Genomic DNA, 26263 nt, shown 5'->3' on the forward strand with positions numbered 1-26263 from the left:
GTACATACGTCAACGATCACCCATAACCAGCGAGCCAGTCTATCTGACCTTACCCCAGAGTTTCAACTTCATCACGGGCTGCAGCTGCATCCCAACGTTTCGGCGTTACGGCCAGAGATTCCCGTGACAGATCGGGGTCGACTACCACTCTTCCCCGCAAAAATGCCGCTGACGATGCTGCCGTGCCGTTTGTCGTCCGGCTAGACAAGAGGGGACAGGGTAGCATTCGGAACGTGTCTGCCATGTCCTCCATTCTCCATGTGGTAAGAGATCAGTCGGGTCGACTATCCCGTTGCTCAATGGCGCATGATAATAAAGTCACCCGGCACTTAACAGCCGTGATTGATGATAGACTGAAAGCTGTACGTCACCCAAGCTGTCAAAGATGGTAAAAGACTGATACCCAGGAACCGCAAGTGATTAAGAAAATCAATGTCATCAACATTTTGTGGGTGATCCTCACCACGCGACCTTCATATCACATACAGTAAGCACACAACACATTTGAACTCATAAGTAGAAGCAAGACTTTTTGTTATTGTTCTTCGTTAAACCTGTATCCGTAGCTTAAACCCCCAAGCTACCCCTGTTCATAAAGCCAGTCGTCATCATCTACCAGAGTACAACCGGCAGCAATCTTTGCCAAGAATCAAGAGAAACAGCCACAGCGATCCTACCACCTGCGGTTATTGTTGTTGTTGTTGTCGCCAAACTGCTCAGCGACCTTGCCAATGAAGTCGCCGAAGCCACCGCCGCCGCCCTCCTCGCGGCGCTCATCGTCATCGTCATGGCGACGACCATGGTGTTCCTCCTGGCGTCCGTAGCCGCCGCCCTCGTTGTCGTCGCGTCTACCGCCGCCATAGCCGCCTTCATCGCGACGGCCACCGCCGAAGCCTCCCTCATCTTCGCGGCGGCCACCTCCGTAACCACCACCGCCGCCACCGTAGCTCTGCTCTTGGCGGCCGTAGCTGCTCTCCTCCTCACGACGGCCACCGCCGTAGCCGCCCTCGTTATCATCGCGTCTACCGCCACCATAGCCGCCGCCGCCGTAGTTGCTCTCCTCTTGACGGCGGCCGCCATAGCCGTCGTTCTCGTCACGTCGGCCACCACTGAAGCCAGACTGGGTGTTGCCCTCGTATCGGTGAGTCTCAGTGCGTTGCTCATAGCCACCGCCGTAGGAGGGACGGGACTCGGTGGTCTCCTCGTACTCGCGACCACTGGTTCGGCGTCCGCCGCCGCCGTCTTCCTGCTCATAGTTGCGGTACTCGGTACGGCTGCCGCCACTAGGGTACTGGGTCTCGCTGTACTCGGCCTGGCCATACTTGTTTCCGTGGTGACCGTACTCAGTCGTAGTCTGGGTGTAGCCACCATCGTCGTCACGACGGCTGCTGTGCTGGGTCTCTGTCTCGTCCTTCTTGAAGACGCCTCCAAGAATGGAACCAATGAGACCACCGGCGCCGCCGCCGCCACCACCACCACCACCGCTCTCCTCCTCCTCTTGCTGGTGCTTGTACTTGGGGACCTTAACCCCAGTCTGCTGACCAACAAGATTTGCGATGGCACCGGAGGCGCCCTCGAGAATGGCGCCGGCAGCTTGGTCGGCAACCTTGTCTTCCCAGTTCTTAGGCTCGCCGAACTGCTTGCGCATGTGGAGCTTTCCGCTGCAGCCGTGACCGTGTCCAGTGTCGTGAACACCTTCCTTGTGGTTCTCGCCGCGCTCAACACCCTCGCGGCTCAACTTACGGCGGTAGTCATCCTGCTGGCTTCTGTCCATGTTGTTCCACCACTCCTCGAAGAACTGGAAGATCTGTTGACGGCCCTCACGAGCACCATCGTCTCCCATGTCACGCTGGGCAGGGTGGTGCAGGACACCAAAGATAATGCGGTTCAAGGTGCGGTTAACATCAACGCTGTCGTTATCGATGGCCTCCATGAGCTGGGGCACCACCCAGTGGAGAGTCTTGGCAGCGCAGCGGCCAGCAACCTCGTTCAGGATCTGTTAAAGTATTAGCCTCTAATCTCGCCCGCTGAGTGGTGTATTGCTTACGTTGGTGAAGTGGTCCTTGGACAACATGGAGTGGGTGGGGTCGGTGCTGCGGTCATCGTCAAAGACGATGTGCTGCTCCTTTTCACTGCTCTCGATAATCTCGGCGGAACCAGTGCGCAGCTCGTTGCGGATCTGGTTGATGACGGGAAGAATGAAGGGAGCAATGACCGAGAAGACGAACTTGGACAGCTGCTCCTCAAGCTGCTCAAGAATCTTGGGCAGGACGGGAATCTTCTCAATGGCCTCAGAGATGCCCTGCAAGATCTCGTCGTGGAACTCGATGGCAGGCATGATCTGCTTGAAAACATCCTGGATGTATCGGGTGTACTCCTCAGGCTCTCTAGGAGAGACCTGCATGTTCTGGAGCTGCGACGAGGTCGCGTTGCTCTGGAGCTCGTCCACCCGGTTGCTCTGGTGCTTACCGCCAAAGATACCATCGGGAATCATGTCCAGAAGGTTACGCAGGATGCTGGTATCGTTGTTCTTGCTCTCCTGGAGAGTACCCTCGAGCTCCTCAATCTCGTTCTGGGTCAACTTATCGGAGACTGGTAATTGTTAGCTATGATCATGTCAGAGCATCCACAGGGTAATTACCTTCGCCAGTGACGGAGTGAAGGAAGTCAACACCACCAAAGGTACCCGTGACAATCGGGTAAACATTGCCTCTAGCTCCGTTAAGCTGGATCTGAGTGTCACGGCCGACGTGGGGGAAGATATCGCGCTCGCCAAGCTCAATCAGAGCAAGCTCGCAGTAGTTGCTGTGGGCGAAGAAATCTGCATGACACCTTGTAAGCGATATTCCAAGATTGTTTCAGTCTTGGTGATTGAATAGCGTACCCTCCAAGCAGTGCAGACCAGTACCCATGAGGCGCATGGCCTCGTAGAGATCAGCCTCGTTCTTATTGCGGGAGTATCCTCGGGCCAGCTCGATGCAGCTGGCGAACAGGTTGCGAACGTGAGCGGCGGAAGTCATGATTCCAGCTTGCTCGTTCGCAATGTAGTTCTTCATGCCGGACTCGCGGTCAATGCCAAGCTCGACGTTCTCGTCGACAGGGGCTCTCAGACGGCGATCGTACTGGCGGGCATCCTCATTGTCGGCATAGTTCTTGGGGTTGTCGATGTGGTCCTCGGGGCGGTAGCAGCCAAGGCGGTCGGCCGTGACCTCGAACTCCTTGGATCCGTAGCCAAAGGTCAAGAAACCCAAGACACAGAGAAGGAGACGAATGGCCTCGGCGGAGACGGACTTGACGGTTCCGACATCAATGGCTTGAGAGTAATCTCTGAGCCAGTTGCCAAAGTAGACACGGGAAACCATCATCTTGCTGAACTTCTTGCCGCCAATGGCGCGGGCCATGGCGAGGGTAAGGAGGGCATCTTCAATATCGCCGTGGCGCCCTGTGTGACAGGAGAGTTAGAGAACCTGTTCTGCCTCGCAGACAAGGACGGGAAGAAAGGGGACTCACAGTTCTGGCCCTCGACCTTGGAAATGCTGGCAATGTTACCAGCTCCAAAGGCGTAGGTCGGCTGGGCAAGGCAGACCAGCACAAGCAGGCCGACCAGCAGCGGGTAGGACCTGGCGTCGAGCATGTTGAGTGACTTGTAACCTCTTGTGATGTGCTCCTCTCTCCTCTTCTGATATTCAGTAGTATTTATACGCGGTAAGTCTGTAGAGACTGTTTAGTGACTTGATCAAGGTGAAGTGGGGGGTTTGCGCAGAAGCAAAACAAAGTTACGATGACGGGAGGGAGAGGGAGGTCATTGAAATAGGGAGAAGGATATGACACAAGCAAGGGGCAGTAAAGAAAAGGAGGGGCTTTGATGAGGGCTGGAGGCGGTGGAGGGGCAACACGACGGCGTAACTGCGTTCTTCCAAGCTTCGGGAGCATGGGGGATGGGGAGACTGGAACACAGGAACTGGTTGGAGCTATTAGAAGCCAAGAACATGAGGCGGCTCGAGTGAATAGGAGGGCGCCAACAACAACCTTGGAATCGAGACCAAGCACAGCACACACTCACCCACGCCTGTGAATGCTGTGCGAGTGTCCCATCCAATCTGATCCAGCCCAGTCCAATCCGCCATCTGAGGCTTCATCTTGTCACTGCCCCTCCCACCTTGTTCCCGTCCTCTGTTCGCAGCGTGTTTTGCGGTGGTTTGTGGTCCAAGCCCCCCCCCAAGGTGCCATGGCATCATACTACTGCGCGATAGCTGCTGCCAAGAGCTTCCCCCACCAATGCCAGTGGGCAGTGATGGAGGGGCTTGCGGATGCCGATTGGGAGCTCGAATCAGAGACAGGGGGACGGCTGCCAGTAGCGCCATGGGTTTGGGGACAGAGAGGGTTCGCGGTACCTTGGAAATGGGTGGTGGACACATACAAGAGCGAAGTATCGGTGACGGGAGAAAGCCAGGTCGAATGGGGCAGGGGTCTGCACCAAGCTCAACGCAGCTGTGTGGATTTCGATTCGGTAAGGTAAGGTAGCTTGATCGTCAGTCCTTTCGGGATGCCTGGTTCACGGTGGTGCTCACTGTCCGACGTGCGGGTGCGGGCGCGCGTCAGGTAAGACCTTGGCCAGCTGAAAATAAACCTGCGGCGAAGAGGGCGCGGTTGTGGTTTTTTGGCTGGTGATTTGGATATCCGATGTTTTTTTTTTTGTCGATGTTGAGTTTGGTCGAGTATCTGAATTGAATGAAGAGAGGGGAAAAGTTCGGATGTCTGCGACAAAGTGCAATGAATTATATTATGGCGCAGCCCTCACCGACAATGAGTTCTCTACTGTAGGTACCCGAGTCTTGAGGTACCCAGTATTGCTGGAGTCGTTACTTGGGCAGGTGCAGATAACGTTGAGTGAAGTGGGAATTGGAAGCTGCGGCCTTGTCCAGATCCTTGGCGTCAATTTGAGAGGGGGATCCATACGTATGACTACTATGAGTACGAATACACATCGCTTTTTGCGTATGCTTCTCAGCTCTTCATCGATGTAGTGAATACGAACGCTTGACAACAGAATCACACTGGCATGCCCTGATCAGATGGGTCATCAGGCAGGCAATCAATCTGGCTGACGCTCTGTCCAGCGCTCAGAAGACAGGGAACCAAGCAAGAAACTGAGGCGAACTTAATCAATGCACCGAGAATATCCATAGGGGCATTTCGATACTTGAAAATTGCTGGATTGCTTCTCACTCCGCATCACTCTCCTCCACTGTTCCACGTCGTCTTTGGCACCTGGGTGGAGGCGCTCACCGGGGCCGATCCGCTGCCAATGGAAGTTTGGCGGCTGGGCTGGGCTGCCTCCGGCCGTGACCACTGACCACTGCCTTCTTCCTCCGCCAGTCGTCACCTCAAGTTTCGATGGGGGGGGGGAACCCTCGTTTCAAAACGGGATGAGACGGTTGGCGGTCAGGCCGGTTTCTGGCGGCGGGGTCGGGGGATGAGGGAACTCTTGGGAACTTTCTTGTGTCACGGGGAGGAGAGGAGACTCGGAGAGGAGACTCGGAGAGGAGAGGGGTCACTTTTTTTTTTTTTGTGGTGGGGGGCTGAGCTCAGCTTTCCACTGTGGAACAGCCGCTCAACTTTCTGGGCCTTCTATTGGCGACAGCTCTACCCGTAACAGAAGCTTGCTGCACCTCATTCTCATCTGCCATGGCGCGTAGGACGAGGAAACATGTCGCGGTACACTGTTACAACTGTCCATCGCCAATTTCGTGAGAACATATTGTCGATAGAGCGTCTTCTACTCATTCTACCCCCGAGACAACTCACTAAACTTGTACCGGTGATGATGCAGTATACTTGCGCGTTCATGTTGACCGGTCCCTCAAGCTCAGACTGGACAGCTCAGAAAACAGCCTGGAAGCGGGGACCTGGGCTACCCCGTCATAGCTCTTGTAGGAGCCATAGCTGTCGATGAGTTGAATAAACATATCAAGCTGTCGATCTGGCCACCTACTATGTAGACAATGTGAGACATCCTTGCACCCCCTCCAGAGACAGCAGCAGCTTCGGATGGGCGCCTGATCGGTTGGTTCTGCGGTTCTCCAGGGTGGCATGAGACAGGCCGTTACAGAACGTCTACGGAGTCGCGTCTGAATGTTATGATTAGGCGAGAAACACGCGTTGGCGGCCGTTGATCAGCGTCTCGCAGGGGTGCAACTCACCAAAGCAGAAGCAAGTTACGGAGTATTAGCAACTGGATAGTCTCGTCCGCACTCCCTTCTTCTGCTCAGACCTGCTAGCTCAGCAGAGATCACATTATTTCTCGTACGCCGTGTCGTGATTGTGAACATTGCTCAACCCGCCTAGAAGCCGAAGGCTTGATGTGCCAGATAATCGCGTGCAGCAGTAGCACTCGGTGCTCCTTCTCATGTAAGGCACCCGCAACTCTAGTAGTGACTTTACGTGCAACGAAGACTTGAATGTCTTTCACCGATGCAAGAATTAGACTAAGAACAGCCTGATATTTTGTTCAGTAAACAGAGTTCTACTTACCTTGCCATGAAACCAACCTATTCCTGTGAACGGTGGGCGGCCTTTAGCTACTAAGGATATAACCCGACGAAATCTTCGGTCTGGGCTCGGTGTGCCGTCCAGATTTAGTGCTTCGTAATAACACCATACTGGGAGCAATTCTGCGGCCTCAGCGGTATCTGGAGGAGACCCCGTTGCTTTGATATACTTGGAGCGTATGGGCGAGCTGTCCATCAACGCGTTTGAATTTGTTCACTCCGTACTTCGGGTGTTGATACGGCTATCACGACAGACCCGGCACGCTGTCTTGACCATAGTGGCGAGAATATTTGAGTTCTGCCAGTTGACGAGGCATCATCGATGTTTCTCGTGCCTCTGGGGTAAACTATCGCGGGCTTGACACCGGTGGTGAACGAGCACCGTGTGGTCGTCCTCTCGGGGTTGCACCTCCCGAGAAAAGACCAGAGAAGGATGGTCGCCTAGATGGATCTTGGACACCTTGTTCGGAAAGGCCTCAAAACAGTGGCAGCCGCCCCCAAGCTCTGGGGAGTATGGGCAGATATCAAAGGTTGAACAGCATCATGTCTAAAGTCCTAAACGCCTGACCAAGTGTTTCAATGTGATTGCATCCCACAGGATGACTGTGATCCTCCAGAGGACTGCTGTAGAGGAATTCTTTCCATAGGCAAGGGCACATTGCTCATACCTAGCTTGTGGAAGCTCTCTAGGTGCTTAGTGAGTCTGGACGGGAGCATCTGGCTTCAAGCATGGTCTTTCCGCTTTCCAGTGGTTGTCAGCAAGAACTCCTCTCAGACTCTTAGACAGTTGGTTCAGGGTCGTTAGCAGCACCGCCGTTGCCGACCAGGCAGGCTCCTGGAGCTAGGTAGGTAGGTGTACATGGCGTGGACGGACTGTCACAGAGATGGAAGCAACGAAACTTGGTTACAGTCTCTTGTGAATGAGAATACACTGCGGTGCCCTGGGTAAGGTGACCTGAAAGTGATCGCAACTTCGCATCCGAAGACAGGCTATGGGTGTGTGTACTGGTTTGATGAGTGACGGCGGGAAACAGACGGTCCCTCTGCGGATAATGGTGCTGAGCAAATAGCCTCACGGAAACTGAGACTGCGAACCAGAGAAAACAGCTGGCGGAGCCAAAAGGTGCTCGCTGTCGTCGCTAAGGTTGAATACCTTACTCAACCCGAGCTGCTCGGTGCAACTCCTGAGCATGAGTGGGCGGGGAACCCTCTGAGCTGGGCTTCCTCGGGCGTCCAGCGAACACCGTCACCCTCCCTCGTTTGGCTGATGGCCGCTGAAAGGCCAACACGATAACGAAGTGTGAGAAGAGCGGCGGCGGTGCGAGTATTCACCAAGTCAGTGCCTGACAGGACCACCTCACTGAGTGTGACTGGGTTCCTGTTACTTGGCCGAAGGTACCCGTGTTTTGGGAAGAAAAGACGAGGGGCCTCGGCTGGAGTAGGCTTTCAGCGTCCTGGCTGTCGAGTCTGAACTCGGGTTCTGAGAAACTGCTCAGTGTGGGAAGAAAGAGAGTGTTGGGCGGGCAGCGTAGAGTCCAGACTGAGAGCCCAGGACTTCAGGCAGGCCAGCAGAGCACAGCTGCGATAACGGGGCCGGAAGCTCTGAGGTTGGTGACAATGAGGGATCGTCGGGCAAAGCAGTGGAGAAAGGCCTGAGAAAATGGCCGCTGTCGGGGGACAAGAGACGAGGAGAAGAACGAGAAGTTCCCGGGGACCAGAGTGAGTCGAAGACTGCGGGGGGGGGCGGAATAGTACGGTAATGTGGTGCTGCTGTACCTACGAGGCTACGAGTCCAGGACTCTGAGTCTGGACTCTGAAGTGAACTGGATGTGCCCAGTCAGTTTCAGGCAGACACAGCGGAGGGGCAGGTACCCGATCCCCCAGAAGCCTTGCTGCTTTAAAGGCCTGGAGGGCACAGCACTGTATCCGTAGGTAACTTGTCAAGCCGGCGATGGAGAACAGACTGACAGAGGGAGAGGAGGGAGTCAGTGAGTGCGGTGTGTGGTGTGGGTGAGGGGAGTCAGAGATTGTCGGTCGGGGATGGGGGCGGTGCAATCACCGTCGGGTTCCCATTCCCCCCGGTCATTGTTTTTCCTCCCCTTCTGCACAGAGTGCAGGCGCGCCGTGGGTGTTGTGCTCTTTCCTCAATGCTCCTGAGTGCGGCCCACGGGTGGCTTGGGAAAACGGGCGGGACCCGAAGCTTGCTGGCTGGCACTGGGCAGGAAGACGCCCCAATTGCAGGGCCCTCATTGGGCAACAGGGCAGTACCGCTAAAATGACGGGAGACGAGGTATGTCATGGCACCTTGCACACAGCCAGAAAATGTGGGCGCCCGTCACCAAAAATCAGCCATCGAGGGAGGAAGAAAAAGAGTGCAAAAACTCCAAGGCATCCCGTCACCATCCAATACCACCCCGCTGAAAGTACAGTGAGAGTACCGCCAGAGCATCATGGCGAGAAGCAGCACACCAGATAGCGCGACTAGAGCACTACAGCGTCCGCAACGACCACGAATAAGTCATGCAGATGCTCAGAACAACTCGAGAAACATAGTAGCAGCGAGAAAAGCATATCGTTGCTCCCAAGAAAGAGGAGTTTCCGACAATCAGTTCATTGGCTTACAATAACAAAGTACAGAAAAGAGACAACCCGCAAGGCTCGCTGCTCGAGTCCATTTGTGCTGGGCGGCAATCAACACGAGCGCCGATGCCGAGAGAGGAGCTGATTGCCAACGGTACCTTTTGTAGGTACCTTTTTTCGGCGAGGTAAGGTAACCTAAGGGAACGAGGAGTGGAATGGCGGAACGCGGAGGGAAAGCTTGTAGCTTGGAGCCTCCAGTTGTTGCATGTGGCCTCTTTATTGTGTGCTCAAATGGTCACTATCATGCCTCTTTTTCTGGTGGCAGGAGCTGAGTGGGCTGGCGCTGTATTTTCTCTGCTCGAAAGCGGTCGCCTTTTTTGCTTCATGGCCCTGATGGAGCGGATTGAAGCGTCCCGTCGTGCGCAGTGGAAAACGCTGAAAGCCCTGAGAGTTTAATGAGTCTGGTGGAGGCAGTGTGCTTGCCACATTTGTGCACAAAAATACGATGCTGAGGCGGCATAACCTCTGGCTTGGCCGGGCGCGCAGGCGCTGAGGTGGGCGAGACTGATCGGGCCAGGCTGGAGGGTCTTTTTTCGTTTTCCATTACTGATTAGCAGCGCTGAGGTGGATGCATCCCCTTGGGAGTTGCAGGGGTACCGGGCACTCTTTTTTCGCGCGTCGCATGATGTGATTGAGGGAAGGTGCCAAAGGTACCTGAGCTGCTAAGGTAGGCCGCAGGTGATGGATTCGGGCACCTCAGGGCAATATTGGCGCAGAGAGAGTGTGGGAAAATGGGAACGAAGGTTTACATTATTACCATAGGTGGCACCAGTGTAGACAAGAGACGACGGAAGGCGTGGAGACTTTGTAAGATACCTAAGGCAAGGTACCTAATAAGGTATTGCCTCCCGTCCATTGAGGTAAACCGTATAAACCGTCTGGCGGCACGGGCGACACCTGGAGCGGCAGCACCGGGGATTCAGGAACAGCAAGAAGACCGGGAAAGAGGGGAATAAACGTGCAAGCTACCTGGGCTGAATTGCCTGCTGCCGCTGGAGCCTTGGGCAAGAAAAAGGACAGGGCAAGAGAATGGAACAGGTAGAAACTAGAAAGAAGAGGGGGGAGGGGGGGGGGACAGAGCAGGCCCCCCAAAACTCGCCCAGTTCACTTTTTTTTTTGGGGCGGGCAAGAACGAAGTGCCTGAATTTTTTTATTCCCCTCTTCCCTTTCCCACTTGGCCCCCCCCGAAAGGTGCCAAATCACTCCCAAACCCCTCCCACCCCGTTTGCACTACATATTCGGCTCAGGCCCTCCCCCCAACGTCCCATCCCCTTCCCTCTTTTCCCCCATTTCTTCACTTTCCCAGGCACCAAACCCCCCAAATCTCAACCGCCCTTTCCCTTCCACTTTGCGCCACCTCAAGTGTGAGAAGAAAATAAACTCCACCAAACACCAGCACCTTTTTGCCTCTCGCCAGCGAAGAGACAATTCCCCATCGTCGCGTCAAAGCAGCACTTGATTACAGCGCCCATCGGCCCTAAATCCTCTCAACCTCACCACAACCACCAACAACACAACCATCACAATGCCTCGCCCCTCAAAGAAGGCCCTCGCCGCCACCCCCAGCGCTCCCGTCGCTGCCGTTGCCGTCGCGCCTGCTCAGCCCGTGCAGCCCCTCCAGATCCCCCAGAGACACATTGATGTCGAAGGTTTCATTCGCGTCCGCGACTCGGTAAGAGACACCATTTCCACTATCCCCTCACAACCTCAACTCCGCGCCGCTTTGTTTTTCCTACTTTGCTCCCCGGTTCACCACCACGGGCCAAGTGGCATGGGCTCGATTACGCGCCAGCGTCATCACTGGCTTTCACTACCACCAGACTTCGAGCATCTGATCGCCTTGCCATTTTTTCGACGCGTTTCTCGGCATGAATTGCCAGTCACGTGCTCGTGTGCTTGTTGTTCAGACATGCAGCTGGGAACTGTGAAAGACAAGTCGGGCACATTTGATAAGCCAAATGTGCTTCGAGAAAATGGCACTGGGAAAAACACAAACATGCTGCGTCAGAGTGCTCGTTTTGTTTACATGGCCCAATGTGACCCCGCGTCTGTCGCGGGAGCTGTGACCCACAGAAGCTCTTCGAGCTCAGCTCAGCTCAGCTTACATTCGCGCTCTTCCCACTATACGCTCCCTGCTACACACTTCACACATCTTACTGCCTGTTATTCAGACATACCTGATCAGACAATATGCTAACACCCTTTCCAGGTTCACCAGCGCCTCATCACCATCCTGGAGTTGATCAAGAACTTCTCCGAGGACTACTACCGCCAGACCAGCCTGCTTCTCGGCGACCCTGCCCATGAGGGTATCCCGGGCATTGACCACCCTATGGCCACCTTGGAGCACGCCGCCCAGAACATTGCTCCCCTGGCCCTTGGTCTCCAGCCCGCTTACCACCCTGCCCCTGTTGAGGAGAAGAAGGAGCGCAAGAAGCGCACCCACGACCCCAATGCTCCCAAGCGCCCCCTGACTCCCTACTTCCTGTACATGCAAACCGCTCGTCCCATAATCGCCAACGACCTCGGTGATGCCGCCCCCAAGGGTGCTGTTCAGGAAGAGGGTCAGCGTCGCTGGAAGGCCATGAACGCTCAGGAGAAGGCCGGCTGGAACAGCGCCTACCAGTACAACCTCCGCCTCTATCAGGCTCGCGTCCACGCCTACAAGCAGGGTGGCAACCTTGATGCCAGAAACATGGACGACGATGTCGCACTCCGCTACGCCGATGAGCACAGCATCCAGGTCAACTCTGTTGATGTTGTTCCCGATGTCGAGGATGCCATCGCCGAGCAGCTTAACCAGGCCAACACCGTCGATGCTCCTGGTGAAGAGGAAGAGGAGGAGGAAGTCCCTGCCCCCGTCAAGACCCCTAAGAAGCCCGCCTCTACCCGCAAGCGCAAGACTGCCACCCCCGCTGCCGAGCCCGAGGCCAAGGCCGCTGCCACTCCCGCAAGCCCTGACAAGAAGCGCCGCCGCACATCTACCAAGGCCGCTGACGCCACCGAGTCGGCGGAGCCTGCCAAGAAGGGCAGAGCGAAGAAGGGCAAGAACTAAGCGTTTTGCTTCTTTCAACCCCACCCTTCTTCTAGCCTTTTCTTTTCTTGTTTCTAGGTTTCTGGGTTTTTGCAAAGATGATACCTCGTTGCGCGGCAGCTTGTCGTCGATCCTCCCCCCCCCTTTTTTTTCTTCTTCGCTGTCCATATGTTGGCGCAGATATACTGGGGGGTTAGGGATTCTGGACTGGAGGGAAAAAAAAGGAAGGACCACATCTACTTCGGTCCTCGGTCGTTGCGTGTACTGCGCTGCGCACGCGGTGTGTATGATTTCACAAGGCGTGCGGTATTGGGATGGTTTTCCAACGGATATGTGCGTGTGTGTGAGAGGATACAAACCGCCTCAACTTGAGGTGGGCGGTTTATGGATCCAATGGGCTTTCGGTTTGGGCTGGCTTTGCTTGTTTTCAGTTAGTCCTGTATGTATAATGATGGACATGAGAATCAACAATCTTGATTTTTAACATTGATCCTGCTTGCCTCCAATAAAGAGTGAAGTGAAATCGTAAGACGGGTTACGGGTTAGAGCGTATGTTGCCTTGAGAAAATGTTCCTCGCACCTAGGCTCACTTCATGCCCCCTCCCTCTTGGATCTTGGACATATAACCGATGATGGATGAGTTCCCAAGTTATATGAGAATGTGGACAGTAACCAAAACACCTGCCAAGAGTAGGCATCTTCTCTTCTTGTTTTTTTGGCCCATCAGATTGAGAGCTTGAAGGAGGCCTACAGATATCCCATGTATCTTTAAAGCTCGCGGGTTGGATAGCATTCACTAGTAAGTATCTCAAGGTGAATCTGCCTTTCGATCATCTGGGCATAGAGAGGTGGTGGGTATTGGCATTACTCTATCAGAACGACAGCCAAGACTTTTTACCCAACGTCTCGAGTTCAGATGTTCCGATTTAGTCATGAAATAGATAAATGCTGTATTGCTTTTTGTTTTTGAAACCTGTCATAAGGTAGCTTCTCTCATGTGTCATTAATAATAAACCCCCAAATAATCCCATCCCAGCTCCCGCCCGTATGCCGCCATGCTTTGAAATGTTTCTCCTTTCCCCTCACAACGACTCAACCCAATGCTACCTCTCATCAAAATTTCTTCATCTTCTCGACAACACCAAACTTCTCAAAATCCCATTTCCGATATCCGTCGAAAACGATCTCTCGACACCAGAAAATCCACCATTATCATCATCCTCCTCAGTAGACGTAAAACGCCTGCGTCAAGGGAAGCGTATCAGACGGCTCGGCGGTGCACACTTCCCCGTCCGCCTCGACGGTGTAGCTCTCCGGGTCGACCCTCATCCGCGGCATGCTGTCGTTGAACCGCATGTCCTTCTTGCCGACCGTGCGGCACCCCTTGACGGCCTCGACGCGCTTCCGGAGGCCGTACGACGCGATGGCGCCCGAGGCGATGGAGGCGGCTGAGACGAAGAGAACCGACGAGGCCGGCACGAGGGGCGCGAACATGGGGCGCGCGATGATGGGTTGGACTGTCGGGATGGAGGCGTTGGGGTCGCCCTGAGAGGATTGGTTAGTCGGTGCTTTTGTTTTGTCTCGATGAAATTTATGAGATCAAAAGAGCGAGAGGGAGGGAGAGACTTACCATTTGCGCGGACGCGATGAGACCGCTCTTGATGACGAGATTCGGCTTCGTGCCGAACCACGCCGGGTCCCAGACCACCAAGTCCGCAAGCTTTCCGACCTCGATGCTGCCCACCAGATGGCCGAACCCCTGCGCGACGGCCGGGTTGATGGTATACTTGCTCACATAGCGCTTGACGCGGAAGTTGTCGGCGCCCGTCCCCTCATCCTCGGGCAGGAACCCGCGCTGGACCTTGTTCTTGTGCGCCGTGTTCCAGGTGCGGAGGACGACCTCGCCGCAGCGGCCCATGGCCTGCGAGTCGGACGACATCATGCTGATGGCGCCCAGGTCGTGGAGGACGTCCTCGGCGGCAATGGTCTCGGCGCGGATGCGCGACTCGGCGAAAGCGACGTCCTCGGGGATGTTCTTGGAGAGGTGGTGGCAGACCATGAGCATGTCGAGGTGCTCGTCCAGGGTGTTGCGGGTGTAGGGCCGCGTCGGGTTCGTCGACGACGGCAGGACGTTGGGATGCTCGACGACGGAGATGATGTCGGGCGCGTGGCCGCCGCCGGCGCCCTCCGTGTGGTAGGTGTGGATGGTGCGCCCGGCAAAGGCGTTGATGGTGGACTCGACGAATCCGGACTCGTTGAGCGTGTCGGTGTGGATGAGGCACTGCACATCGAGCTCGTCGCAGACGCTGAGACACGTGTCGATGGCCGCGGGCGTGGTGCCCCAGTCCTCGTGGAGCTTGAGGCCACAGGCGCCGGCGATGACCTGGTCGCGCAGGGCCTCGGGCGCCGAGTCGTTGCCCTTACCCGTGATGCCAATGTTCAGGGGCAAAGTGTCGCAGGCCTGGAGCATCTCACGCATGTAGTTCTTGCCGGGCGTGCAGGTTGTGGCGCTCGTGCCGGCACTATAGGGGGTTGGTCAGTCGACGGAACAAGCTGACTTGCTATCCAGGGGAATGCTCTCTTACCTTGGTCCCGTGCCACCTCCAAGCATGGTGGTGATACCTGACGCGACGGCCTCGTTTGCTTGTTGTGGACAGATGAAGTGGATATGAGTATCAATGCCGCCGGCAGTGATAATCTTGCCCTCGCCAGCGACGACATCCGTACAGCTGCCGACAACCATGTTCGGTGTCACGCCGTCCATGACGTCTGGGTTACCCGCCTTTCCAATACCCACAATCATACCGTCCTTTACACCAATGTCGGCCTTGTAGATGCCCGTCCAGTCAACAATGAGGGCGTTGGTGACGACCATATCCAGAGACTCTGAGTCCGGCCGCCCCGTCGCCTGGCCCATACCTTCTCTCAACGTCTTGCCGCCGCCAAACTTACACTCGTCGCCGTACACAGTGAAGTCCTTCTCCACCTTGATCCAGAGGTCGGTGGTGCCGAGCCGGACCAGGTCGTCCACGGTGGGACCGAACATTGTCGCGTACGCCGCCCTCTCCATCTGGTAGACCTCGGCAAAGTTCATGACGGCCTCGGGCTCCGGTGCGTGGGCGAACCCGGCCAGCTGAAGCTTCTCTACAATCTCCTTTGCGCGCCAGAGCTCGACGCCACCCGAGGCGAGCTTGTTGCCGCCGCGGATGACCTTGTGGCCTCCAATCTCGACGAGAGTCACCGTCTTCACATCACCGGGCTCGAAACGTACCGAAGTTCCGGCGGGAATATCCAGCCGGTAGCCGTACGACTTCTCGCGGTCAAACTCGAGCTGCGGGTTCGTCTCGATGAAGTGATAGTGCGAGCCGACCTGGATGGGGCGGTCACCCTTGCTCTTCACCCTGAGCCTGATGCGGTTGCGCTTCTCATTAAGCGCAACCTTGCGCACCGCGGTGACGACGGCGCCGGGTGCCTTCTTGGGCTCGTACGCCGCGACTTCGGGCATCGAGAAGAGGTCATTGCTGGGCACGGGAAGAAAGCTGCCGTATAAGGCGCGTGCTAGGTCTCCATCGTCCGTCGCGATGGGGTTGTGGACAGTCACGAGGTAGGTCCCTGAGGGAAAGGTGCCCTCGACCTGGATCTCATGGAGGGTACTACAGACTGAGGGGAGCACATGCCTCCTCCCTAGCATGGTAGCACCCAAGCTCATGAGGTCGGCCACGGTGTGGTTACCATCGCGGATGAGCTCTTGCAAGTTGCTGGCGATGAGTGCCTGTGGTTGAGTCGTGTTAGTGCATACGAACTTTGAGTGCGGCGATAGCACCGCAAGAAGAGGTATTCATACCGTTGCTTCAGAGTGGTTCAATTTGACGCCCCGGGCAAGCCGCCGCTGTGCCAGGGAGCCTAATTGAGAGATGACGAGCTTATCGAGCTACAATCACGACGTCCCGCGTTAACACTGCTGTCTCTACCAAATCCCGCCAAGGCGACAGGGATGTGTAAGAGGGAAACTTTGGGCAAAATGGATAAGAGTACAAACCTCCTTGGGGACGAGATGCATCCTGGCAGATTGTTGGTGACTCTCAGCCAGATAAACTCGTCTTCATGAGCTGTTGTAGGTGTTGGTGAGAAGAAAAACCACAGATTACGGGTTTAGAAGACTCGCTGGCACCAAAAGGGTAGTTCAGACATTACAGGCAGGTGGCCGTCTTCGATAGTGAGAGAGCGGCCGTTTGCGCCGCCCACGGGCCTGGACCGGCGGCCACCTGCGAAAAAGGTGGGATGATGATAAGGCCCGGCTGCTTGGGATACGTCCCCTCTAAATGGAAGCTTGATTGGCCCTCCACTACCCCGCACAAGGAAGGTCCCCGAGAAAGTGACTGCCAAACCGCCCGCGGACCAATACAATACTCTCGTTTGTCTAATAGGCATTACGTCCAATTTTAGGCGATAAGCTAACCAAAGAAGAACTACCTTACCTTATGAACCCCAATGCTGTATCCGTAAACTCCCATGCCGTTCCACCGAGCCGCTTCAAGTGCCGTTGCTCAACATCGCGGGGATGTCTAGACGTCTCATCAGGACATGTTGATCTCGAGACTACGACTACCGTCATAATCCTAGAGTGACCTCCCAACTTTGAGGCTCTTCATGTGAAGACGAACCAAAACTGTATGCCACAACTTAGTACTCAGACATACATCACCACTCACACCAGGGAACTGCAATTATGCGGTACTATCACAAGTCCGTAACTTCTCAAATCTTCGTCTGTCCTTTTTGAGAAGAAACCGAGGTGGGCCGGGATGCGGAGGACGCTGGTTTGTATATCATAGCCTCGCTCTGCACCGGCAGCGTGAACAGAGGTGCTCTCGAGACCAGTGGAGAGCACCGTAGCTCAGGTAGTCTATGTCGAGAGACCTTGCTAGTGTTTTCATCGTGTGGTTTTGAGCAGTGGTGGTCTAGGTGTGAGGAGGGTCAAGCGCGTTTACAGGCGGATATCCGAATACTCAGAGAACTACATCTTCACGGTTCATGAGAATCGTGTCTAACTAGTCTGCCTCTGACATTTCGAAGAAAGCGACGGGGTCAGCTCAACATGGCTGGCCTTAGAGTAAAGTTGTCTGCCCACTTAGACTTAAAGAAAAGCACCCAGGCATCGGGCGAAACCTAGTTGCTGTGCTTCAACTGATGACGACTATGGCCTCATATTACGAAGGGAAATATTGGTATCTCAGTTTCTTCATTAACACAACCAAGTATTGATCTGGCTACAGGCTAGCCTCATCAACTCAAGGACAAGGCCTCATCACATCCAGTCCTCTATGCTGTTCCTAACGCCGTCCACCGAGTCCAGTCCAAAACATCGACTGCCACTCCAAAGTTTTACCTCCCAAAACCGAGAACCCAGAACCGTACCAAAACATGTACCAGTGCTAGTCATGACATATTGACAATCATCCGTTTTTCCTCAGCCGGGTGAGCTGAATACCTTACTCCTCCTCGACTTCCTCGTCCCACTGCGACTTCTCTTTCTTCATCAGATCAGCCATGACAGGAGCCTTGAAGATGGAGGATTCGGGATCTGAGCCACGCGGCACCTTGCCCAGGCTTTCGTCGTCGAATACAGATCCTATAGTATCGATCCAGCGCTTCCGGCGCTCCATCAAGGTCTTGGTCATGTCGCCGATGCCTGGTCTCGCCATACCAGCCGCACCGCCAACCGCGTGGCTGCCTCCTCCAGCACCGCCAGGTCTCTTGTTCTTCTTGCTCTTGCCCATTGTGCGGGTTCGCTTGAGATAGGCAGCCTGCACTTGTGTGTCGAGATCCTCCAGAATTGTCTGGTATTCTTGGTGCGCCATGCGCTCCTTGACGAGTTCCGTGAGTCGAGACTTGCGAGCGCCGTTGATGAGCATTTGCTCCCGCAGGCGACCCTGCAGCAAGCGCAGTCGTGCTGCCACTTCATCGTCGAATGCGCCGTCGTACTCTGTCTCGAAGTTGCCTTCCTGGGGAAGGAAGCCGATGTGCTTCAGTTCCTGCTTGATTCGTTCATCGACTTGGGTGTACTCCAACTTGGGATGCGAAGCTTTCTTCCATGCCTCCGAATTCGACTCGGGCATGAAAGATGCAGGCGGCACAGTCGGTGGGCCCTTATCGTCGACGAAGCTCTGCTGTGTATCTCCATTTTCTCCATTGACGCTGCCGCCATTCATGACAGTATCTCCGTTGGTGACACCGTTGGGTGCTTTCTCTTCGTCCGCCTGGGGTCGGTTCTCGGGTCGCATCGCCTGCATCAGCCGCGACAACAAAGAGCCGACAGAGAGTTTATCGGTCTCGGCAACCTCGTCGTCCATGTTGTCAATCGCACCACGAGCCTGATTGGGCGCCAACTGTTCGCGCGCACCCTGAGGCTTGTCGAGTGCCATGGCGCCATCCTCCTCTTGCCAGATCTCAGTGTAGTGCTTCTTGCCTCTCTTGGGCATGTGGAAAGGTGTGACGCGATCACCGCGCTCTCGAAGGAAGCCGAGGTCTTCTTCAGCAAAAGGCCGGAAGTAGGGTTCCATGTAGGTCGAGAAGGTGGAAAAGCTGATCTGGTTCGTGGGCTTGGCACTACTGAAATCCTTGTCGGGGGGATCGCCAGCGATGAGATCCGCCAGATCAGTCTTTGGGAAGACGGCGACGGAGAAGATTTCCTTCATCTCGTCCTCTGGCATGCCTGGGTGTGTCGGGCGAATTTCGTAGACGGTCGGATCGGGGAACGTGGAGGGATCGTCGCCGAAGGTGTGCGCAGCGGGTTGGGCTTTTTTGGGCGGCGCGCCCTCGTCTTCCGAACTCTCCTCCTCCTCCTCCTCCTCCTCCTCTTCGGCCTCTTCTTTTTTCTTCTTCTTCTCGTCGACTTCCATTGCTGATGGTGTTGCAGGCGCGACGGGTGACAGGGAAGAACTGGCCGAGTCGCGCGAAAGCTTTCGTGGTTTAGTGGATTCCCTAAGCGGGGATGATCGCTCTGTGGTAGCAGGCGAGGTCAGTACTCGAATTTAAATACGAGGAATCCAGGTTAGTCGTGCGGTGACGAGGTGAGCTTTCGGTGAGCATCCCATGCCCCACGAACAAACCAAGAAAAAGCGTGAAAGAGCACTAGACCGCACAGGGCCAAAGAAGGGTAGTGACCTACCGACTCCCCCTTCCTGGGGTGGTGCCAGGGTATCGGCCGCCTTTCTCTTCTTCTTGTTGGTCTTGCCCGTCTTCTTGCCGTCGCCCTCGGCCTTCGCGGCGGGTTCAGCGGGCTCGTCGACGTCAACGTATTGCTTGCGCGTGCTGGCTAATATGCGCATACCCCTATCGCAGAAGTTGCTTCGTCTGTCGATGGTTTCCTGCAGGCGCTGTAGGCGGGCAATCATGCCATCGAGACTCTTGGAGTCAGGCATGACGGCATTGGAGGCGCCTTGGTCTACGAGATCATCGTAGTTGAGGTTACGGAACTGCTCGACGCGTAGCTCGAGATACTCGGTGTCGACAGCTTCGATAGGGGGCAGGTTGGCGGAGGGCACGACGGAGCTCGGGGTCGTGTTGCGGCTGCGCTGTCGCATAGCACCGGGCCCGGCTTTCTTGCCGGTGCCCTTTTGGCTCGCAGCAGGCGGCATCGCGGGCAGCCTGTGATGGGCGCTCTCAGGTGCGGTCTGGCTTTTGATGAGGTTGAAGCTTGCGCGTCGTCCTTGTCAAGGTTTGAGATGAACCTGATATGTCGAAGTGAAGGTTGGGCCTTTGATGTCAAGCGTCAACTGAATGGCACTCGAGATCGCGCCGCCCTGTATCGGTAAGGTACGCCCAACCTGCTTACTGGATTGGTCACCGGTCGCGGAAGTATGGGTCGAATCGCCCGAGCTCGTTGCGCGCACCCTGGGGTTAAGGTACCCGCGGAAGTCTGGGGGAAGGTAGGTACATGTGGAAAGTGCTCCGTCAGCGCCAGAATCGGAAGCGCCTCTGTGAACCGGGTACCTTACCTAAGGAAAGCACAGGGACCACCAGGTAAGCTTTCGTGACTTTTACTTGCTCAGCTCCCATCTCACGAAACCGGCATCTTGCATATCAAAAGGCTTGGGATCTGGAGTACCCCCATCCTTGGGTCAATATAATATTGATGTCTGGCCATGACGTGTTTCCTCACCTTGCCATCTGCGTAAGCTACCTGAGGTATCGTTGTTGACCACTCTCGCAACGACATCGTCTTGATCACCCTTACTGCCGAAGCTTATCCGTACAGTAAAATACAATGCTCTATGATGACATTGGACAACATGAGTAAACGGCTACAGTTATTCAACGATGCTAATGTCACATTATGCCATTTAAAACAGCAACAGTACAAGAACTAACTACGATGGTGTGTTTATCAAGGGACATCACACAAACTTGAAAAAATGTGTAAATGAGGGTCATGTGCGGTTAGGTTTACAGGAAAGAATACACCTGCACGGAAATGGTTCCCTAACTTCCCTTTTCTTTAAGAGGTTGGCCATTTCGATGGAAAGGAAATCAGCAGACCTCGAAGGTTATGCTTGTATTACTTACTTGGATATGTTCTATTGAGAAAAGCGAACTACCTAGTCAAAGGCAAGTTCTTAACGAAGGTGCTCTTTACAGGTCGAGGGCGTCTCCCAGATCTGACTCTTTCCCACAATGTATACCGTGGACGAACCTACTTAGTGAATGAGGTCACTTTTGCCAAGAAGACCACCTTCATTCATCCTCAAGATGTATTTCGATAATATTTAAACTAGCTCTAAACTCGCTCTAGTAACGGCTCAATGTTCCGGGCCATAATTATTGTGCTTTCGTGCAGCCAGCACATGGCTTTGCGTCCAAACTGCCCCAAGAAGGACCGATTTCAGGTGTGATGGAACTCGTTCACCGTCTTTCGGTGTATAACTTTTATATAGGTGTACGTCATAAGAACCACTGCATAGGTGTACACCCGAAAGTTTTGAGTATTAGGGATGATACGCCAGTGAGCTTCTGAAAAGCAAATTCTAATGCTGCTGAAAAAGACCCCATTTGACCCAGGAATGAAGCAGTAACCACGAAGCCATAGTGTCGATAGGTGTACTGTGCGATACACAGACTTGACTGACGATTTATACAGTGTGTGCTTCGCTGGCCTCTGTCAAAATCCAAAAGAGAAATAACAATTTCACAGCTCGCACTCACCTTTACGGACAAAACTAGACATGGACAATTGATGCTGCTCATTCTATCCATCAGTCAAAAAATGCGATTTGAATTCATCATTACACTTTGGCTTATTCGATCACTAATAGCAGCATCAGAAATACCGCCTTGGAGCAGCGATATTTCTTGTCTTTGGAACCAGACGAAAACGCCTGCCCGTGGCCCAAGAACGCCGTAAGGGGAAGAGGACACAATTGAGTTGATAGGATTCAAGGCCACGGAATTGGGTTTACTCCTCAATTTGAGGAACATCAAGCGCTTCTCGCGAGTCCGGAAACAAACCAACGATGGCTGGCGTAGGCTTCCAATCGCCGAATGCTTCCGCAAATCGATTATCCCATCTGGTTGAGGTACTCGAAATTCCCCTTTTCATACCCTTCGCATGATTATCTTCGTAGCATTAAGCTCCACAAGAGATTAGGGACTCTCGCGGGATGGGAAACTCTCCTTCTTGTCGGTGAGCTCATGAGGAGCCGTCGATGGAGCCATGTGCTCTAGGGCGCTCTCCTCATTGGCATCGTATCCTTCTCACTCAACCCCGGACAATCTGTGGTCTACGCATATCGACGCACTACGTTACGGTTATGCATGGCAGCAAGCAATGTCCTAGTCTGACTCAAATGGACGATCTGTCGCCTATCAATTGAGTAGCTTCGAAGCCAACTCGGAAATCTGGCGGCCATTCATACGAACGAGCCACGTTGACATCTTGGCTTAAATCATCCGTACTGCGAAACTCACATGGTTGCGTCGTCAACTCGCCTGGCTTGACTCTGGGAAACCGTCATAGAAATTGGCCTCCTCTAGTTTCTGACAGAGTCAAAGTGATTTCTACGCACTTGGTACACAAAAGCCATTGTCTCTGATGGGAACACCGTAGCTTCGTCGCTGGCGAAGCATGGAAACCAAAGCAGAAGCGATGTCATTGTCCCCACGTACAAGCCAAACATCTCATGGGTACGGAAGCAAAAAGACTGGTGTGTCTCGCAGCCTCTCGTGCCATTGAACTAAGAGAGGATTGGTGCAGGCGTGTTGGCTCTGGCGATTCCCATTCCACGAGCACAAGAGGCTGATGTCCAGATGGTTTGACCATGTGCTCTGGCCATTGGTCGACACGACTTGGCCCGCAGGCGCTGGCATGGGCAACCCGTGTTCACCTCACCCACGCGGCCGCGCTAGGAGCTCGACAACGACCTGGCGGGGTTGGCTCAATTGAGAAGCTCTTGGTGGGGTTCTCTTCTTCAGGGTCCTAGGTCACCCAGGGTCTGAAGTCTCAACCGCGATCTCCTCCTGGACACTGCAGTCATGGTCTCACAGCGATTCGTTACTCGCTTCGAGAGCAACTCATGTAGATGCTACCTGGCAATCTACCATATTGTCGAACGCTGTTCAATGTACGCCATACAAGATCTCCGGTCGAGTGACCATCGGAATATAACGCAGTCATTCTGTATAGAAGTCTATATAGCGCTGGTGTCCTCTTGTGATGCGCAAACACTGTCTGCTGTTTCCCTTCCCTACCCCTTCAAAGTAAACACTGTCTTTAACAATTCAACTTGCCAAGAGCCCCGAAACCGCTTCAACACACCCTTCTCTTCGCCCAGAGCAATGAGAGAATACCATGGCTTCTCTTGGTGGTAACATTTTTCCCCTCGACCTTGATCTCAAGACTACATTTGCTGGACTAAGTGCAGTAGCCCTCAGCGGCCTGCTCTTTTCCAAGCTTCTTTCCAAGAATGATGCGGAAAGCCTAGAAGCACCCGGACTTTTCAGGTCTTTCCTGCTCTTCTTCTACTCCTGCTTCATCAAGCCACACAATGGCGACAAGAAGGGCAACCAGCAGGATGCCCTGGAGAGCTTCTACAAGAAGCAAGCCGGTGCATATGATGCTACCAGGAGGGTCCTTCTACAAGGCAGAGAGGATATGCTTGCGCTCGTTGCCGCACAGCTGAGGGCCAAAGGTCCCAAGAAGGGCAACAAGGCCAAGCGAGTCTGGGTTGATGTAAGTCGTCCTAGCAGCCACACTATGTCTTTCGAACCTCGACTGACAATGAATAGGTTGGTGGAGGAACAGGCTGGAACATTGAGGCTATGTCTAGCTTTGTCAACGTTCCCGAGTTCTTCACAAGCGTCTACCTAGTGGACTTCTCCCCTTCTCTATGCGAGGTCGCCCGACAGCGCTTCGAACGCCTTGGCTGGAACAATGTCAAGGTTGTTTGTGAGGACGCGAGGAAGTTCCGACTGGAAGATTATGAAAATGATCTCCCAAGTAATCGCGTCCCTCCTCGCTCGCCAGTCCTGAGCTACTTCTCTCAGAAGCGTGCCGAACATGGCGGCGCCGATCTCATCACCATGTCTTACAGCTTGTCCATGATCGTGAGTTATTCAAAGAAGCACTCTCTAGACTGGCTATAACTGACTGTCTGTCCAACAGCCCGACTACTACTCCGTTATCGAGTCGCTCACATCGCTTCTGTCTCCAGATGGTGTCATGGGAGTCGTTGACTTCTACGTCCAGTCCAAGACCGACTTCTCTTTCCGCAACTTCACTGCTGGGCTTGTTGGGCGTCACGTCAACTGGTTCTTGAGGACTTTTTGGCGCGCTTGGTTCGACCTTGATCGCGTTGGTCTCGAGGCTAGCCGCCGTGACTACCTCGAGTACAAATTTGGCAGTGTCCTGAACATCAACACCCGTAATTACAGTCTCGGCCACATTCCTTACTATATCTGGGTTGGATGCCACAAGAAGCCCTTTTCTTCCACCAGTCTGCCGCATGAGATCATTGAGAAGATCGATGCCCTTGCCACGGAGTCGCCCTACCTGATGCCTGCTAACGCGGGTGATGCTCTCACCCGCGCCATTGATCGATCAGCCCCTGAGATCCGTTCCAAGGCTTTCATGGCAGCCATCCAGAACTTGTCCGCAAGCCTACCACTGCCATCTTTCTTCTACCAGAACCACCACTGGCGCATTTACTACGACGATCAACTCCAGAAACACACCCAGTTCAACGATGAATACATCTACGCATTTACATGGGAAGATTCGAGAGTGGACGAGCACCTTCTGAAGCTCGGCTCTGACGATGTGGTCCTGGCAATCACCAGCGCCGGCGATAACATCCTCTCCTACGCAATGCAGAGCCCCGCCAGAATACACGCTGTCGACTTAAACCCTACTCAGAACCACCTCCTCGAGCTCAAGGTTGCGTCTTACACTGCCCTCCCCTACGAGGACTTTTGGAAGCTGTTCGGAGAGGGAAAGCACCCAGACTTCCGCTCGCTCCTCCTGAACAAGCTCTCCCCCCACCTCTCCAGCCGCGCATTCCAGTACTGGCTCAACAACGTCCACGTCTTCACCAACACAAAGGGCTACGGTCTCTACGACACCGGCGGCTCCCGCCACGCCATCCGCGTCTTCCGCTGGATCTCGCGTGTCTTTGGCTGCCGCGCCGCCGTCAAGGAGCTTCTCTCCACCAAAACTCTCAACGAGCAGCGCGAGGTCTGGCGCACAAAGATCCGCCCCGCCCTGCTGTCCAAGCTCGTCTGCAAGCTCGTCGTCAGCCAGGAGAGCTTTCTGTGGGCTGCCCTCGGCGTGCCCAAGAACCAGCTGGCCATGATCGAGAACGACCACGCCGAGAGCGAGGCCGTAAAGGGACCCTCCCCGACCGCCCGCAAGGTCCGCTCCCACGCCATCTGGCGCTACATGGTCGACACCCTGGACCCCGTGGCCGAGCAGACGCACATCGCCGCCAACAACCCGTACTACCACGTCTGCGTGACGGGCGACTTCACGAGGCAGTGCCACCCCGACTACCTCTCGGAAAAGGCCCACGCCAAGCTCTCGCGCGCAAACGCCTTTGACGGCCTGCGCATCCACACGGACGAGATTGACGAGGTCATCAACCGCATCACGCCCGGCACGCTGACCGTCGCCGTCATCATGGACAGCATGGACTGGTTCGACCCCGGCGCCCCGGCCGCGGCGGCGCAGATCATGAAGCTCAACCGCGCTCTCAAGATGGGCGGGCGGGTGCTGCTTCGCTCGTCGGCTCTGAACCCTTGGTATGTCAAGGTCTTTGAGGCCCACGGCTTCTCGCCCAAGAGGGTTGGGGCTCGTACGGACGGAGCCTGCATCGATCGTGTCAACATGTATGCGTCGTGCTGGATCAACACCAAGGTTGAAAACCTTCCGCCGCCGACCCCTGAGATGGATCACATAGGAGGTTCTGAGATCACCAGTTTCTCCCTCTAATTGTAGGAAAACTGTCCCCTGGGAAAGGTCTGGGACCGTGATGAGAGTGATGATTGACGAGTATGCTGAGTGGTATGAGTGCGGCCGTGTATTATGCGGCCGCTGGTTGGAAAGGATTGGCTCGAGATATGTGACCCGAAAATGATCTAGCGTAAAACAAAGCTCTTTAAAATTGATACTCATTGACCTTCACCGAGTGAGCGAGCTTCTGGTCTGAAGTTGGAGATTTCAACGTTAGGAGAACCTACTTCTCAGTGACTTTTCGTAAAGATACGTAAAAGTCTACGACAAGTCGCACCTCGTTACGAGGTCCAGGCTCCTGGAGGTTTCGCTGATGCACGCTATAAGAGACCTACCTAGATCTCTAGCAAATTGTCATCGCGGTTACTCGTTCAAAATATCTTCTCCATCGACCGTTCCCAAGCCAAAAATCCGATACTACCCACCACATGGCAGTGGTGTCATCTACCGAACATCGTACGCTTCATCCGTCTCGGAGAGACATATGTGAAGCCCTGTCGTCCTAACGCCGATTCACATTCAATGTCACTTGCAGAA

General features: G+C 54.7%; 5 protein-coding genes across 5 annotated transcripts; 2 read left to right on the forward strand and 3 right to left on the reverse strand.

Moving 5' to 3' along the window:
• Nucleotides 1-673: 673 nt before the first annotated feature.
• Nucleotides 674-3634, reverse strand: BDP81DRAFT_461349 (heterokaryon incompatibility protein Het-C; the record flags this gene model as incomplete). The annotated part of the gene is made up of 5 exons (XM_060593756.1): nucleotides 674-1996; nucleotides 2048-2592; nucleotides 2642-2821; nucleotides 2885-3442; nucleotides 3511-3634. 5 exons carry the CDS (start codon nucleotides 3632-3634, stop codon nucleotides 674-676), a joined length of 2730 nt encoding a protein of 909 aa, XP_060444574.1.
• A 6790-nt stretch (nucleotides 3635-10424) lies between these two features.
• BDP81DRAFT_428791 (HMG box protein) lies at nucleotides 10425-12715 on the forward strand. Its single transcript, XM_060590458.1, has 2 exons — nucleotides 10425-10863; nucleotides 11401-12715. Exons 1-2 carry the CDS (start codon nucleotides 10717-10719, stop codon nucleotides 12244-12246), a joined length of 993 nt encoding a protein of 330 aa, XP_060444575.1. The 5' UTR covers nucleotides 10425-10716; the 3' UTR covers nucleotides 12247-12715.
• A 285-nt stretch (nucleotides 12716-13000) lies between these two features.
• BDP81DRAFT_428795 (urease) lies at nucleotides 13001-16637 on the reverse strand. The gene is made up of 5 exons (XM_060590459.1): nucleotides 16265-16637; nucleotides 16070-16156; nucleotides 14811-15997; nucleotides 13856-14747; nucleotides 13001-13770 (listed from the first exon to the last, which is right to left on the reverse strand). Exons 1-5 carry the CDS (start codon nucleotides 16283-16285, stop codon nucleotides 13450-13452), a joined length of 2508 nt encoding a protein of 835 aa, XP_060444576.1. The 5' UTR covers nucleotides 16286-16637; the 3' UTR covers nucleotides 13001-13449.
• Nucleotides 16638-17717: 1080 nt separating this feature from the next.
• Nucleotides 17718-19865, reverse strand: BDP81DRAFT_321169 (histone acetyltransferase subunit 3; the record flags this gene model as incomplete). The annotated part of the gene is made up of 2 exons (XM_060584587.1): nucleotides 17718-19228; nucleotides 19397-19865. 2 exons carry the CDS (start codon nucleotides 19863-19865, stop codon nucleotides 17718-17720), a joined length of 1980 nt encoding a protein of 659 aa, XP_060444577.1.
• A 3509-nt stretch (nucleotides 19866-23374) lies between these two features.
• On the forward strand, nucleotides 23375-26038 carry BDP81DRAFT_375102 (uncharacterized protein; the record flags this gene model as incomplete). The annotated part of the gene is made up of 3 exons (XM_060586710.1): nucleotides 23375-23452; nucleotides 23509-23826; nucleotides 23885-26038. The coding sequence occupies 3 exons, from the start codon at nucleotides 23375-23377 to the stop codon at nucleotides 25703-25705; spliced, it is 2217 nt and encodes a 738-aa protein (XP_060444578.1). The 3' UTR covers nucleotides 25706-26038.
• Between the last annotated feature and the right edge of the window lie 225 nt (nucleotides 26039-26263).

The sequence above is a fragment of the Colletotrichum phormii genome (assembly GCF_030913505.1).
Source record: "Colletotrichum phormii strain CBS 102054 chromosome Unknown BDP81scaffold_11, whole genome shotgun sequence".
In the NCBI taxonomy this organism is placed as follows: domain Eukaryota; kingdom Fungi; phylum Ascomycota; class Sordariomycetes; order Glomerellales; family Glomerellaceae; genus Colletotrichum; species Colletotrichum phormii.